The 17,894-nt window shown below is 32.8% G+C and overlaps 2 protein-coding genes across 3 annotated transcripts in view; one reads left to right on the top strand and one right to left on the bottom strand.

Annotated features, from left to right (window-relative positions):
* LOC125502661 overlaps positions 1 to 1,881 on the bottom strand; it is a 7,190-nt gene extending 5,309 nt beyond the window's left edge. The window contains exon 1 of the mRNA XM_048661561.1: positions 1,637 to 1,881. Within this exon, the coding sequence (XP_048517518.1) occupies positions 1,637 to 1,794 (158 nt within the window). The 5' untranslated portion in view covers positions 1,795 to 1,881. The remainder of the gene's footprint in view (positions 1 to 1,636) is intronic.
* The window catches only part of LOC109537955 (solute carrier family 12 member 6), a 98,466-nt gene continuing 80,779 nt past the window's right edge, over positions 208 to 17,894 (top strand). For both annotated transcript variants that reach the window (XM_019904955.2, XM_019904953.2), the window contains exon 1: positions 208 to 568. In XM_019904955.2, coding sequence (XP_019760514.2) covers positions 412 to 568 — 157 coding nt within the window. In that variant the 5' untranslated portion in view covers positions 208 to 411. The remainder of the gene's footprint in view (positions 569 to 17,894) is intronic.

Raw genomic sequence — 17,894 nt, 5'->3', positions numbered from 1 at the left:
TCTATAAAAGGTCGCTGGGCGTTAATGAGTTAAATTATAGCCTTTTAACATGGGGCGACTTAATTTATTTAATAGACATCTGTATCGTAATGGTTTGGTCAACATTTTCCAGATGGCGCGGCCCTGGTATACTGGATAATTATACCTTTTAGCATGCTAGAGATGTCGCCCTAGTGCGATAAACATAATCTAATTTAATACCATCTGCTTAACGTAGCTCCCTATTGTACAGTAAACTGTTTTCTAGCTGGTGTTTAGGTTCACGCTAGGAGGTTGGCACCTTTGGGACAGTTTTTCGTTCTAAAATTCAAAAGTAAATAGTTCGATCGTTTGTTGTTTTCAAAACTACGGTTTATGTTATTATTTCGTTACTTTTGAAACCGTGTTTGAACGTACTACCGGTTTTCTACGATGCAGGAGCGATTCAAAGTGTCTCGGGCACAAGAGACAAATAATTATAATAGTTTTAGTGATTCCCGAGACGAGGGGACTAACTTTAACAGTTTCAGTGCCGCTACAGATGATGAGCGAGCGAAAGAGAAGCTATTACCCCCCAGTCTTGCTCCAGGTAAGCCTAGACACGAAATATTGTGCTTTATTTACATGTTTTGTCACCCTTAAAAGCCGTCCTTGGCGCGACAATAAAGGGGTTCACACAAACGCTCAACACAAACAATTTACTTTCAGGCAAAAGACTGTTGACCCTACAAAAAACGGTTCATTGATAGTAAATTCGTCGGACAACAGACTTACATTCCAACCGCCTACGAATATAGCAAAATATTTAAAATAATGCTTATCAGAACTCCATAAATAAGCATTCGCAGACGTTTCATAGTTATACTTTACGAGAGACACTAAGTTTCTAGGAGTCGGTATTTCGTGAGAAATGCAAAAATGTAACAGACTTTTTTCGCACATTTTTGCGTTGTGGGAACTTGAGAATTTATTTGTCACTACCTATTAATTGATTACGAATTTTTTAGTTAATTATCGGCGATATTAGAAAAGTTTTGCAAGGCAATTTAAAATTATTGGAATTAACAGATCAGTCCACTACTGTAATTTTGCCGTTTGCGCCGCAGAGGGTTAATATCAGAAATGAGAATGTTGAGATTTACAGGTTGCGCCTAATCGGTCGAAGGCCGAAGCCGAACTGCCCCAATTCGCTATTAAACGAAAAGCCACAGAAAGGATCCAGAACTTTATTTTGACAAAAGTTCTTTAGCGAAATGAAAAAAATAGGTAAACTGGTTAATACATTTAAATGGCCGTTAATATATTTAATTCTTTACATTCACATGTACACAGTTGCTACATGAATGAACTGAAATTCAAATCAACTTAAATTAAAATTACATGGCTTTTTCGCAGCAGAAAACATCTTCTAGTATGTCATTGGTCAAATTTTGGAACGCCTTGAAGGGCACTGAACTTTACTGAAATAACCTACTGACTTCTGCAAATTGACCATTTTATCGTTTCAAATTAGGTACCAAGAAAAGTAGTAGTATGTATTCTGGTCGTATGCTGATATATTATCGAAAAATTAGACCGCTTTTGTAGAGAATTACTAACTACAAAACACAATTTTTCGAACCTTTATGCGAATATCAAATAGTAAAAAACCACATACCCAAAATAGTAAAGAACACAATAACCGATAAGAGTTTGAGATAAGCAAACTCCATCAACGTACACAGACGGTGATTCAAACTGAAATACAATATGATTTATGGACTGCACTTTTCTGATAAATAACATTTCGCCTTTGTTCCAAAACAAATGTGCCATTTAAGCACAAATTGTGTGCAATACCCGCTGAATATGTGATGCTTGGAATAGTTTTAAACCAAAAACGTTCATATTGATCTACGAGGCGTTTACTTACACCAGCTGTAATGGCGTGGGGTGTACAAATTGTTCAGTCTACCGTCCAGACTGATCGCTCTACAAAGTCCCAAGGGCCCTATTGTAGATGGAATACCCTATATGTTATACAATTTTTGAATTCCTTGATAATGCTGAAAACGAATCGTTTTTGGGGCATTTTAAATTCTAGTCAAAAATATCATTTGAAGACTCAAAAAAAGTTTTTCCTATGAGAAGAAATTATTTCTTATTTTGGGACCGAGTCCTTATTCGAAAACAGTTACTTCATTATACGTTTTATAACAGTTTGATTTCCGTTAATCCAGACTAGGTACTAAAAATAAGTTTAAGATTGAAATTGAAAAACCCCATTTTTTTTAGATAGAAACCCGAAATATCAACAATTTTATCCCATTTAATATTCAAAATAGAGTAATTTTATGTGAAGCTGCCTATTCCAAAAATGTTTCGCACAGCGTTTCCTAGTTAGCCCTGTGGAAAATGCCCATGCTGAAATAGTCAGTTAACCTTAAAAAAATTATTTCATAAGTATTTAAGGTATTTCAAGAACATGTAAAAGGTGTGTTATATGGGCTATCCGCAATAACAGAAGCCTCGTGCTGCTTAGCAAACTATACAAAATTTAAATAAAAAGGAAATTAAATGTTAGCCGTCTTCTCAATCTTTTCAGTTATTTATCGATTTAAATTAATATTCATTGGAATATTATAAAAAGTTTTTCAAGAAAGCATTTTTGACTCCAGACGCCTTGCCAATGTAACGAAAACTCAAATGCTATTTAAAACTTTCACTATATGGAATTACGTTGAATCGTCAGTCTTACAATTTAAAATAATTAAGAAAATGCAGTGTCCTTCATGAACAGGGCACTAATCACCATGAGAGGTGGACCAAGAGTATTTGTAACGTATTTTAGAAAGGCCGAATTTCTTCACGTTCTTTATTATAACTCGATAATGAGTGTTCCTTTCATATAAATAATCTTATAAACACGATGAAAAATGTTTAAAAAGAATATAATAGTAGCACAATAAAAAGACGATTAAAACTAAATATATAGGGCGTGCATATGATCAAAAAGGCTTCGCAAAATTCTTTGGCGCAACCGAGGACAATCTGACCTAACTTTTATTAAGGAAAAATATCCGGCTAGTAGCTTGCTGTTTAAAGTTCTTCAAAAAATTATGCTTTTGAAATATCGGGATAATTGGGTGTAATTTTGGGTCCATCGCAAGCACATGGGTGATCAAAAGGGTGATCAAATGAATGTTACAAGATTTTACCGAGAGCAGAAAAATGTCGAAAAGGGATTAGTGCATGAAAGTAAAATAAATCAATGGTAGTTTTTGCACCAGGACACTCAAGAATTCACCACTTGCCAAAAACCTAAAACGGATAAATGCTTGATCAAAATAGAAGTCTTACATAAGAATAAACTTTTCAAAAGATCCTTTTTTTGAACCAAAGAATGTCCCAGAACCTTAGAACCAAGGAGAGCCTGTAACTATTTAAATTTAGTTGTAGATATGTGTCTTTGGCCTTCTTCAGAGTTTAGATTTAGTTGAGACTGTCTAGATTAAATGATCATAAAGCTAAAAATGTTTCGTGATTTAATTTTTTAAAATCTGTACTTGACTTTTTTGCAAATTAAAATCAAATTAAAATTAAATCTTAATTTGATTCTGTGACAATTATCAAAAGAATGTTGACAAAGGTGTGACCTATGAAATTATGAATCTGAAATGGTTTTGAGGTTTCCCAGGTGTGAATTTTCTAACAACAGGGATTTTATAAATACAATTTTTGGTATTTTCAGTTCAGTCGGTTTTGTTTTTGTAAGTTTGCTACTAATTGAATTTTCCATTTTGAAGACAATCGTTTTATATTATTTTTGACCGACTTTTTAAAATTTATCTGGAATAAGTGGAATAAACAGGTTCAACTTATTTGTTCATTTTTAGTTCAGTTGAAACCATTGTCAATAAAAGTTATTTTTTTAAAATTAAAAACTGTTCATGTGATTTGCTTTTCTTTATTAAAATTAGATAATATTGCAAATTCTGATACTCTGTCTTGTTCAAACGACTTTCTTGACCGTTAGTGGTTGATTTGAGTTCAATCTTAGCTACTGTTTTGTATATAATTCTGGGAATTTAAAATTTCTTAAAACAGATAATTTAGCTAAATTGTTCCTTGTCAATCGTGAATTCCATTATTGTTTTGTTTTTGTTAAGAAATACGAGAATCGAGAATTCGTTCAATATATCCGATGCTAAGAACGTGTGAGCTTTATGGTTTTGCTTATCGACTCAAGTTAAATACGTGTTGTCTCTAAGACTTAAAAACTTGTATAAATTAAATTTTATCAATAATACTACCAATTTAGTTACAAAGCACGTCGATAATGTAAACCGTCTAACCATATACACATACAAGTTCTATGTCCACATTTCATTTCTTTTAGCCATTTTTATAGAGAACACCCATATATTATTTTCACATTTCATGTAGCGTGTAAGGTAATATAATTAAGTCACCTGTGGATGGCATTCGTAATAATTATTAAAATTTATGAATCCCGCGTTTTAATTTATTTGTTGGATTTTGCTGTCGATATATTTGTAACTAGTTAATTTATTGCATGTCGCCTTTCGGAAAACGCGCATTTGCTAAATAATACGTTCTGTCATAATTTTCCAATAGCAACACAATAAGTTCTAGCCTTGAAACCTTCGCGTTCTTGATCAAAATGCACTTTCTTATATCGATTACCAGATGTAAAATGTGGTTAATTGAAAATCGCATTGTTGACGTGGCGCCTGATGCTACGATTTTTATGTTAAAGATTATGATTGCATGATTTCAACAAATATCACAAAAATAGTCCAACATCTAAATATTACTTTAATAAGTGAGCAAAATTGAGGATACTGATCTGGTACATTCCTAACAAAATAACATACAAATTGTGTGTGAAATTTGCTATGTTGACGCTTCAAATCTAAACACCATATAGGGATGAATTGAAACTTTTTTAGATTCGTTTTGTTAACTTATCTATTTTCTGGAAATCGATGAAAAAAAACATTATTTATTTGAAAGATCAACTACACTGTGTTTTTTTATCTTAACTGTTTTATCGATTTGGCGAATTGGGACACGATTTGTTGTGTTTTTATTTACTCATTGTTCATTGATCCAGTCACCCAGTTGTTGATATAAACCATAAATTTAAATATTAATACAAGTACTAACATACAATTTCAAAAAACAATGCAGTTACAAAAATTATAAAAATCTTATTGTTTCTCATTGCATTAGCTATGCAACTCACGTTTTAATCAGTAACTTGTTTTTATTAATGTTACTGACTTAAAAAGTCCCCATTAATGTTACGTGTACGTTTTGACCTTTATTTCAAGAGAAGTGATGGGGATTTGCTAAATTCCAGGAATAAAAACACATATTGATCACCCGCATGTTCAGGGTTGATTACCCTTATGAGCACTCGTGGAAGTATTATTTGAGCGGCAACATGCATACTAAACAGTTTGCTAATCACTTTCTTTTTGTTGTAATTTTCATATAAGATTTTTTATACAACAATGGAAACCGTTCGGTGTATGTGGGATTTCTAAATTTTCAGTCAAAGTTATTTAATTTAATTTTAGTTGCGGTCTTGCGTATTAAGGTATATAGGGGGTAAGTAATTTAAATGAATGCAGTAACATACAGCTGTCCTGTTGAGTATTAATTCTAATTCAGTACCATTCTCCACGCACAGTTCAAATTCGATATAAGTCAGACTTTAAAGTGAAGTTTCACATGGAACTCAAATTAGAATAAACACGTAAAAATATTTATCCGTTAAAAACAAAATGTTTTTTTCCTCGTAAAAATGCCTGAATCCTTAATTAATCTACAGTAAAACTTTAATCTTATTCTACGACTGACGGCAAGTTAATTGCAATTTAATTCTAAGCAGACGTTAAACAGTTGGATAAGTATTTAGATGCAATACTGGAACGTGTAATTATTTCAAATGACAGAGTTACTAGTAAATATTAAGTAATAGTACAATTGCGGTGTTATCTTAGCACGGGCAAATATTCAAGTAGCAGCAATAGCATTGAAAAGGTTATTTTAATACGTTTAGCGTTAAAAAAAGATTGTAGCATAACTATTGAAAATCAGTCTTTTCAAACAAATAAAATAAATAAATAAGCGTTTTGCGATTTTCAATAATGAACTCTTGGATCCAGTAGATCTTGGATAAGTAGATATTCCAAACTAACGATTGACGATGAGTGAAGGGTAAAATAACCCCGTATAAAAATATCTTGACGCCAGCAATTTTCTTTGCATATATGAAATACCTTATTAATTTTTTTAATTGTTGCTTCTATATCGGGTGAATAGAGGCAGTTCCGTGTATCATTTCCGAGATAAATATCGTCTTTTCTCCAGAAAAATATATGTCTCATCTATTCGATTAATCTGGAACTGGGCAAATTGGACTCTTTTAAATGGAAGCTCCTATTATATAGAAGATGCACAAAAACGAATGTCGATGTCTGAACCTCCTTTTGTACGGCAACATTAATTACGAAAACCGTATGTCAATATCTCTTACCATTTAGGAATGTTATTAACAGAAAGGACAAATTTATAAATGGGATGTTCTGTATATTTTTATCATACTTGACTTGGGTTTGAAATGACCTTTCCAAAAGTAAATCACTCTTGATCTTTAGCTCCAGCCTCCTGTAAAATGTGGAACTAAATACTTTTCAAATGTAAGCTATATGCGTCATTGCCGAATAAATAGTATTTGCAGATATTTTAACAAAATTTGCCAGGGATCAATAGTTAGGGAAGACACTTGTTTCGCAATAAAATAATTTTGTCAGTGGCGTGCGTACCTGCACGCTACCGAAATTGATGATAAGGAAAAAATGAAATGATCAATTAATAATGTTAGCAAGAACTGGCATCAGTTTTCATGTACCTACTTCAATTCAAACATTAACAAAACAGGTAAAAATTAACAATTTTTTTTGCAATACGTGCGTCTTCCCTAGCTATTGATGCCTGGAAAATTTCGTTAAAATATCGCCATTCGTTTTGTTGACATTTTTCATTTCAACTTTTTAAAATTAAATTACACCCTGTACATCTGCAACGAAGCATCTTAGCGTTATCGTTTTTAAAACAAACTAGGGTTAATTTGCGACGTAGATTACGTGGTTAAAATAATGCCCCTTCCTCATGAAACACCTTGTATAGTGACACAGGTTTAGTTTTGATAGCTTCAGATATCGATAGAATAGGCCAGAATAATGTTAGGATATGAATTGCCAGATAATAAACGTTGAAATATTTTTCTAGCTTCTACCTCAAACTTCGAACCACTCAACTGATTGAATAATTATTCTGACACTTTTAATGCTCTTATAACTCCTGCTTCTTAAGTTGTAAGCACCCAACCTTCTTGGAAGTGTATTTTGTTGGCCATGCCCTTATATTTTGTTTATTTTGTTTTCAAATCAACAACGAAGGTTACCAAATAAAACATTCGCACAGGGCCATTGACTAATTCATCTTAAAATTTGTTTGCCTCTTGTTTTCTTTATATTTTGTTTTGTTTATGAGATGTTTATTAAAATTTTGTGACAATGTAGCTGTCTAGTCCCGTAAACTTTACAGTAAACCATGGCAATTCTAACGCGGCCATTCAAGAGTACCTCTCACCCTTCCCGAGTAGAACAGGTGTTTATAGATTTTCATCGTTCTTTTCCGATACATGGCTTGTGCAACGACAAAAGCGGCAAATTATGCGACTTTTGATGTCGATAACTGAAGTACATAGTTTATTTCAATCTAGAAAATGATATATGTGTTTTTCGTTTACAACCCGTGCAAGGTCTGCTCCAAGGAAAAGTCTATATTTTTGTAGATGCTTTAGTTTCTACATAAACAAATTTACAATTCGTACATTTCGTTACCCAACAACGATCCAGCTACAATATGTGCGTTCCTTGCGAAGAACCAATGAGTTGTCTGCATGTTGTCTGCCGCGCTCGCCTGACCTGAATCTTTTGGATTATTTTGTTTGTGGACATCCAGAATCAATTGCCTATGAAATGCTTGTAAAAACTCGAGAGCAATTGATTCATAGTATTAGGAACTGTGATAAAATAAAAAATATTCCCGTTCAAATAACAGCTGCTGTTATTACAGAAGCTCGTAGAGGAGAAAGGTGTATTGTAAAATGCACTTATTATTATAAATTGTTTTTTTTTTTTAATTTCTTCTTAAAAGCTTGCCGTAAATGGTATTTACTAGATATTTGTGATTTTGTATTTCATTTTTTATAGCACTTAACACCAGAATTGAAATGGACTTTTCACAATTTCGTTCAGAAACATCAGTTTACACAAATCACACGTACTGTTATAACAATAGATTAAATTTACGTGTCTGTGGCAATAAATTGTCGCTAATTTCATTAAAAATCTCAAATATAAGATAAAATAAAAAGAAAAAACAAGACAGAAAAGTTTCAAAATGAATCAGTGAATATCGGTGCCCTGCTGTTTTATTAAAATTTATTGTTTGTGTTAAAGTTTTGAAGCAAAATTACGGGGAGTGGCACACAAAATTCCCTTCTATGAAGACCGAGTTAACAAAACGACAGAGAACATTCAGTGTCCTACAAATTTCCGTATTTTTATATAAAAAATGCTGGTAACGGGGTGCGGAGTTATTTATGGTAAGACGTGGTAACCAAGATAATATTCGTAACGTTTTCCGAATTTTTACAGTAATTGTTCATTATCCACATCTATAATCACCACCATCAACGAAAAGGCAGGAAATTTGTATACAAAAATACAAGGGTAAACTTACAGAGTAAACTTTAAGAAACCAGAGAAAATAGTATGTAGATAAGTTCTATATTGTTGAGAGGTATTCATGGTTTTTTTAGTAAATGTAAATATTTTTTAATTTTCGGACGAATTATCCATCAAAACTGTTTTGAAACAGAGTCTGTATTAAGCATTTCGTGACGGATAAGACAACTATTTAGTTTATGATTTATGTCTGTTTGAGTCTGCTAATATAAATTGCTTAAGTAATTTTTTACGTAGACAATATACCACCACAGCGAAAAATTATTTTCCACACATTACTCAAATTAGGCTATAATCTTTAAAACCCTTAGTAATGTGGCCAGATGTTCCTGAATTGCATATTTTAAGGGAGTGTTTCAAGACAAAAATATCGGAATTTAGTTTTAAAATGAGCCACATTTCTAGTGTTCCATAAACTATATTCACCAGGAGGTTTCTTACATCTACTTTTCATATGAAATCAAAATATTACTGCAAACAAGTGAAACAGAATTTTAGAACTGAGGTGATGATGTAAAGTTTTGCTGTTCTGCAGTTTGGATTTTATGTAGTTGGTTTAGGAACTCAATTGAAAACACGGAATTCTTCTCAATTGGTTATCTTATTTTTGTTTTTTACTTTCATCTGCAAGCTTTGCATATTTGCGCATAATGCAACACATATTTATGCAATGATAATGAGAAATAACGTCATTTGCCGATACGACAAATATATTGCTATCAAATTAAGATTCAGTTTTCTGCGAATATCTCAGCTTCTCGTGAGAATTACTTTTTTACAGCGTTTTATGTACTCTTTAAAGGCCCCACACAAGACTTCTAGGTCGGAAGTAAGGTCTTCACAGCAGATTCTTCAGTATTTGTTTGCCTGTTTGGCTGCGGGAGCCATGCTAAATTATATCGTTGTGTAAGTCGGGCTTGGTTCTAAGTAATCAGGCATTTTATGTATACATGCAAACCATATAATAATATGGTTGTTTCTATCAAAAACGTTCCATATTTTGCAAGGTTGCATTGGTATCTGACCACCCTTGGACTAAATTCATTCACAGATTAGTGAGCCTCAACCCTCATCATGTTTTGGGACGACCCAGTTAATTAAGGTCAGGGGGGTTCTAGTTACGTAATGGAGAGCCCCCCAGCAGCAGGCATGCAGTCAGGGATTTTCTATACATGTCTCTTTTTCGTCGTGTAGCTATTGCGAGAACCCAGCCCTAGTAAAAAAAGGTCCCAACCAAAACTGCCACTCTTTTCGAATCCAGGAAACTTTCGTTCAGAAGTTTCCTTCGTCCAAGCACGCTTCATCTGCAAGTAATGTGCAAAATCCTTTCCTGTTCACTTATCCAGAGAACATGCCCTGTTAGGCAGGCACACAGCAAAATGTTACTATACCAAAAATGAAAACTTTCAATGACTCGCACTCGTTGCCAAATGAAACTACATTGAAAGGTAGATTTCACCGCTGAAATGATTGAATTAATGGCAATTAATGGATTGGTCGCACGTTTGAAGATCGAATCAACAAAAGGCTGAAGGAAGACTTCCATCTTACAACAGTAAATTATCGTAAATGCGCTTTTTCCTCTCACAGTTTTATGGAACCATGTGATGCCAGATGAGAGAATGTTTGTATTCTAATGCAGGCCAAATTATTATTTTCACGAACACGTTTCAACGCCAACATATTTTTTTTGGGCGAATCGGTTCCACTTCTTTTCAAAAATAATCCCACTGTTTCTCCATAACATCCTAGATGTTCTTTCAAGAAAACGGATTGCACAAAGACGCCTCGTTGCTACGATACTTCTTTCAAGAATATCCGTTAAGTAATTGGCTTGTACAGCCATTTTACTAAGACTTTTGAAAGTTTTCAGTCATCGGATAATCCTATTCTCAACATCAAGACGTCCCTGGTAGATTCTTAAGTCTTATTAAGTTCAATTGCTTTTATGGCAGGTGGTGACTTTTTAAAGTAACTAGTGGTTAAAGTAATTTGGTGAAAACTTAGGAAGTGTTGAAATGGAGTTTCTAAATAGCGGTTGGTGAAAAGTCAATGTAGATTTTGCAATTTCAATTATTGAAATATTTATGATGGAAAATTAAAAAAATTTAGCTTTATTTCAATTGGTATGTAGATTGTCCTATCGTATTTCTGCACAATGCCATTGCCACTTAAGGATCTGCCCAACTATTTTTAGCTATATTTTCTGTTTTACACGTAAGTGGGTTTAGGGTGATTGAAATCGGAGATTCATTATTTATACTTTGGAAACGACTGCAGACGGTCAGGGTCGGGTAGATTGTTACATCAACGTGCCTCTTTGCAATTTGACAAGCAGGATCCTATGGAAAATTGGTTGTTATTTGAGTGCTTCTATTAGGCATGTTCATTATATCAAAATCGAGAAAATAAAACGACAAAATTAGGGTTTTGGTTTTCTGGGTGTTTCCGGAAATGTTGCGAATTCGAGACATTTCCGAATTTTCATCAACATCACGAAATTGCGTAACTTTGACATAATTCAGCCGACCCTTTATACTTCTTTTGCTGTTTCAGAAACTTTATTCACGAAACTCGATTCATAATTTACATTTAGCATTTGCCATTGAAAACAGATATTTTATTCATTGGAGAGTAACAAGCTCATTATACCAATGCTTTGGAACGTGCGTAATATTTCATCGCCTCGGGGCATAAGTGATATTCAACATGCAGATTCAAAAAGAGAACCAACTTTATTTGTAATGAAAACAAAAACAATTCAACCAAACTTATTTTATTGAATTTTATCACTAATGTGCCCTACTTAATTTTTATTAATGATAATTGAACGTTTTGTGCATATGTTAACAGAACTTAAACACTCTATTTGCATTCTAGAAATACCTTCACTTTCATGTTTGCTAAATTAGATATCGATGGACGATTTTATGCTATCGCTTCGCACAAAAGTGGGTTATCATTTCAATTCTTTCTTGTTAATTAAGCTCTTAATAACGAAAGTTTTTCTTTGTAGACGACTTCCATCCTCTATGCCTTTTTAATGCGAAGGCTTTACTCGTTTAATTGTTAATCAGGAACATCACATTCTTTTAAATGAATTGTCAGTATATGTTTCTTAAACTTAGCACGAACAAGCAAGCAATAGTTGGAACTAGCCGTTGTTACTGGGACGGTTGTCAATGAGTTCTTTCGGAACGATTGATTGCAGCTCTATCGTCGTTGGTATCTTTTTAAGAACCGTCGCTCAGTACATATTTAAATTGAACTGTTGAATAGTTATTACAAGTGTATGCCACACATAAGTATTTTAATCCTAAAAGCTTTCACATAATTCAGCTAATGCCATTATAACCACGATCTTCGTCAATAACCTCCATCATCCGCTTTCTCATAAAAGGTCTTGAAATTTTTAGTCGAGTTGTATTAAATTTTTTTCATGCACTAAATGGATGAAGGTAAAAGATTATTAAGTTCTTTGAAAGGATGTCAGAATATTGGGACAAAGAAAGTGCGAAAAGTACTTTTTTGTGCATAACTTTGGAACCGTTGATGCTTAAGTTTGACACTTTTTTTAAGTATTGAAAATACCTACAAAATGAGACAAACTGAATTAAAATCAGGTAGTTTGTTTACTCAAAAAACAAAAAAAAACGTCGATTTTTGCGTTTTTTTAAATTTTCTGTACTTAATAAATATCTATAGTTTCGCTTCCAATCGTATTAATAAATCGTTCTATAATTTGAACATCTTTGGACACCATAAGTGGTATAAATTTTAGCTTAAAATATTAATAAATTTTTATTCATTCCTATTTGTTATGTAAAAAAGGCACTTGTCAAATCTCTTGAAAATAAGAATTTTTTTATGTAAAAAGTTAAAGGATTTTTAAAGTTATTTTCAGATAAAATTTCCACATCGATTACTTAATTGCTATGATTTTTTTGCAATCGATGGAAATTTTATAAGGAAATAATTTATTCTTTAACTTTTAACACAAAAAATTTCTGATTTTCAATTTAATGTTTAAATAATTTACCCTTCAGTAATCAACTTTTCCTTTATTGCACGTTGTAGTAAAACTTTACGTTAAAGTTTTTACGAGTAAAATACAGCCTCAGAGAAGTCTCTCCGACGTCTCAAAAAAACTTCTTTAGAGTCTTTTTTACATAACAAATAGGAATGAACAAAAAGATGAATATTTTATGCTAAAATTTATACTACTTATAATGTGTTCAAATATGTTAAAAAAAAATTATAGTACGATTTTTCAGAAGCGAAACTGTATTAATTATAGAAAATAAAAAAAACTCAAAAATCGGCGGTTTTTTTTTGTTTTTGGAACGCAAACTATTGTCCCAATATTTGATATCCTTCCGAACAAGTTCCAATAATCTTTTACCCTCATCCATTTAGCGTCCGAAACAGGCTTTTTAAGGTCTAATTTGACTGTTCTAATTTGCTTTGCGTGAATAGTAGATGTTTTAGACCTTCAACCGTCAATTTCCATGTCCAAAAAGGATATAATATGGAGCCTTACCTGACATCCACTTTTTCATATACAGCTTCTTCGACTTCTCAGTTAGTACAATTATTCAGGCGTTATTCATAACTTCTGCTTTTGGTAAATTTTTATTGCGATATTGAAAAATGTTAATTGTTGAGCACACATGAAGGCATTTAACTGCTGCGCTGCTTTTATGGTGGCACCAGCATGTGCGACTAACTTAAGCGCAGCCACGACAGCTGACAGTGACATTAGTAATTATAATCATAAAATATTTGTCGCACGCATTGTACATGTTAGGTTATTATGTATTTTTTTTTAATCTCTACCAAGGTATTAGCGACTAAAAGACAAAGCAAATTAAGGCCCACATTTCTACTTAACGTTTGTTTTTCCGATGAGTGTCCTTTTTTGTCAATGGAACTGAACGGTCACAATGTAAATTCGATAATTTTCTCGAAACACACACGCAAGTTCATCAAAAGCTGAATGTGTGTGTTGGTATTTTCGCAGACCATCTGGTTAGACCCTTTTTTTTACCCGGCAGACTAAATGGAGACATTTATTTGGATCTGTTGGAAAATGTAATCGAACCTGCCATTATTCAAATAGTGGAAAACAATTATTATTTACCAAATCAAATAGCGTTCCAATACGACGGCGTTCTTCCGCATTATGCACATCAGGTGCGAGAGGACTTACTCCACGTATTTCCAGGAAAACGGCCACCAAGATCTCCGGATTTGTCGCTGTTAGATTTTTTTCTTGTGGGGACACCTAAAATCTAAGATCTATTCTACACAATCAACCATACGCGACAGCGGAGTATTAACGAGTGTCACCTTATAACTTTATAACTCCAGAAATGCTAGATAGTAGAAGAAACCGATTTGAGGAGAGCTTGTATGCATGCATGGAAGTTAATGGACAGCTGTTTGAACACTTATTAAACTAAAGTGACTTTGTAAATCACACAAAAAAAATACAAAAACTAGGCATCAAAATAGGTCGACAACACAATTGAAAGGCCTTTCGAAAAAGGTATCACTCAACTCCACTTCGTATTTAAACTGCAACCTGCTCAAGGAGTTAACCATAGGGGTCTGGAAATAAGTCTATATAAAATTATTTTCTCTTGACAAATAAATTGCGATTTTATGTCATTCGCTTTCGATGGCCCACCCTGTATATGCAAAACTATGCGAGACGAAAGAGATACATGTTTACAACTTTATCAACAATTGTAAATTTGTTGTGCATACCTACTTATATTTTAAATATATTTACGGCTTTATTAGTATGCAAATTCTATTTGTGAAAAATGTAATTTATTTACGTAAATGGATAGTTATTTGCACCATTTCTAGTTTAACTAAATAACTTATTAAATTAAGTAGGTTAGCGCGAGCTTTTTTAATATTTGTTTGGTTTCAGTTCGTGAAATAATTAGGATTAAGTATGTAATCGTTGCGTTGACAGAATCGAACGACGAAATTTGCAGGTTGCCGAAGGTAAAAAAGGTAATTGTTGTCGTTTTCAAATCTTTTTGTAGAAAAATTCAATGCATTTGCATTCTATTAAAATTAGTAAATTTCTGCAATACCGTTTTCAATGGATATTGGAATATTGGCTTATAAAATTCTATAATTAGATTAGTTTGAAAGCCTTGCGTTATTACTTTCGTAATTGCAATTATTCATGTATTCCGAGCATACCTAGGCAGATGTTTGTACTTACGCCAGAAATCAATTTGCTTTAATTTTACTTACTTGAACATTTCACGATTTAAACTATCTCTATGGTAGTGGCTAGGAAAAATGTTCAATACTGTACAGAGCTTTCTAATTTTTTCCAATTTTATTTTTTTTAAGAAATTAAAAAAATGTAAATAATTTACTTCATTTTATGCTTTTGTCGTGACATGATTGCCTTGGTGTAACTGAAAAAACTGATGCATAAATGAAAATAACCATGAACAAAACAAATAATGCAATACGATCAATAACTATACACAAACGGCAAACAGCCAATAACAATACGTGTTTTTGGCAAAAAATGCACTCCTGCATTACAAGAAAACGGATCGAAAGCGCTATCGAAACAATCACCGAAAACGGTACAAAAATTAACAAAGACAAGGGCAGAGTGCATAATAAAACTGTTTACTTAAAAGCAAGCTGAATTATTTTTATTTATATTAGTCGGATATTTTTTTTTACTTTCTGTTTATCGTAGTTAAAATAGTTAAGTTATATTTTCAAGATTCAAGGATATTATTCTTGGCTATAATTGCGGCGATATATTTTTATTAACTCAACACCCACAAAATAATCGATCATCAATGTCCACGTTTTTGTAGAAAGTTCCTAAAATTTGCTTTCAATATATTATTTACGTTTTCCCGAAATTGAAGCCAGTGAAAGCTAAATTTGTTTTCGTTGGCAATGAAAATGTGACGTAGTTTCAGTAGACACCATAGTTTAACAGTCCAGTAAATTATATCCATTTTAGCATATTGCTTGAAATGCAATGTAGACTTTTTAATTAAGCGGTTAATTATTCTGCATTGTTTTCACCGAAAGTCAGACAAATAAATGAGGCATTTTTAATTATTTTTATTGTATGTGAGCGCCATACTGTCTGAAAATAAACATTTAAATAAGAATTGCAGTACTTTTCTGCAAACGGAGCGATTAATATTTTGCAAGGAAAACTTTAACGGACATTTCATTCAGGACTTGAGATCATTCTGTTCGTTTAATATGTTTATTAAATAGATCCTGCCTCAATTATATTTGGGGTATTAATATCCCATCAAATGCAAATGCACAAACTTACTACAGCATTCCGGAAAGGATTAGATTTGTTAATCCAAATGTACTCGGAAATTTCTATGTATTAGGGTAAAAATAGAATTATCGATCTGGACAATCTTGTGGCTGGAAAATCAAGGAACAACTATCCATTTGCCACGGTAATAAATAATTCATGTTCTTCAAGGTTCAAGGATGCAATACAAGGTGACGTGTATACAACCGGAAGTTCTATTTTTTTGGAACTTATCACATTTACGTAAATTTTCAACAACACCGCAGCTCTAATAATCCACACTACGTTCTTAATTAAATTCAGAGCGCCAGGACAGGCAATTAACGTGGTTAGTAGAAAAGCGGACATGTTTTTGGTATTTTTTTGCAAGATTATATTTAGTCATATGAATTAAAATTTTCCCATTTACCTGTTGGTGGTCAGTATTAAACAATTTTTAGTAATCAATTTTAGACTAGATTTTCTTTTCGTATTTCAACGATTTTAACAGTGTAACCTACTGACTGCTCTAATCACCTGTATTAGAAGGAGACCCAATACAATTGTTTTTGAGTAAACACTAACCTGAAAACCAATATCTGAATGCACGCAAGTGTAATTGTTTTTACAACTTTGAAACGCGATGATTCGAAAACCTCTGAACAAAAAGCAACAAAGTAGTAACTAATGTAAAGAGAATTGAACGCTCTTTAAAACGATGTGCCACTTGACCCCCCTTTCCATTTAAGATTCCAAGGGTGAGATCTACCCCCCCTAGGGTGTTGAAACAAGGAGGCTAAAAATATTCAGTTAAAGTGTCTCCCTTACAAATAAAATTGACGGGTTTTTCGGATTTTCAAAACATATTTTAAGGGATTACTGCGCCTTTTTTGAAGAGCCTGGAAAATTGTTGAGAAAAACATTGAGCTTATTTCCCGAAAATATGAGCTCCTGAAGGCACATTCAATTTTTCTATCTATTAATCATTATTTTAAGGTAGTTCATTGGTTCTTTGCCAAGCTATTAATATAGCTGAACATAAGAAATAAAACCATGCAAACTTGCTTAAATCTAGGCAACATTTGAGATTGATAGAAACAAGCAACAAGACTGGGCATGAAAGGCCATTTAAAGGTTTTGAGTAATTTAAATTAATTTTAAGTATCAACTAATGGTGGGAAGTCAAGCTAGTCCTATATCGTTTTAGCAACCTGTTTCACCAAATGACTTTCATTTAACATCAAGTTGCAATATAGGACCAAACATTTTTATCAATACCGAGATTATTTATGAGCTGTAGTTGAGCACTGATATAGTCTTTTTGCGAATATTCCAGATTTTTGTTTGTATTTATTATAATTTTCTGTCCCTACATACCTTCACACAACACCTCCAAAGGAATGACGCCAATTTTAAACCATCTTATATTTCAAGTCGGTCGACCAGGTTAAAAAGTTAAGTAAATCTGTGTTCCCCCTGCAATAGGGGCACATCCAGAGTTCAATGTAGAATAAAGTCGGGAGAAACCACACCCTATTTTTTGGATCGTAATTCGATGAAAAATTAATTAGTTAGCAGTAAATACAAACAAAAAATTATTGAAAAATTAAGTTTATAATCATTTAAAAAGTAATTAAAAATCAAATACAGGATTGTAACAATATAAAATAGAAAACTTATATATTTGGGAATCTCACCCCACCATGTGGGTGTGATGACGCATTGCAGTAGGGAGCGATTGCTTATGGAAAGGCCTAAAGAAAAAAAAATTT

Source organism: Dendroctonus ponderosae, unplaced genomic scaffold, assembly GCF_020466585.1.
Source record: "Dendroctonus ponderosae isolate FM_Combo_2020 unplaced genomic scaffold, Dpon_F_20191213v2 Dpon_F_20191213_1, whole genome shotgun sequence".
NCBI classification, from domain to species: Eukaryota; Metazoa; Arthropoda; class Insecta; order Coleoptera; family Curculionidae; genus Dendroctonus; species Dendroctonus ponderosae.
The sequence above is the reverse complement of the archived record's forward strand: the minus strand, read 5'-3'. Positions and strand labels throughout refer to the sequence as shown.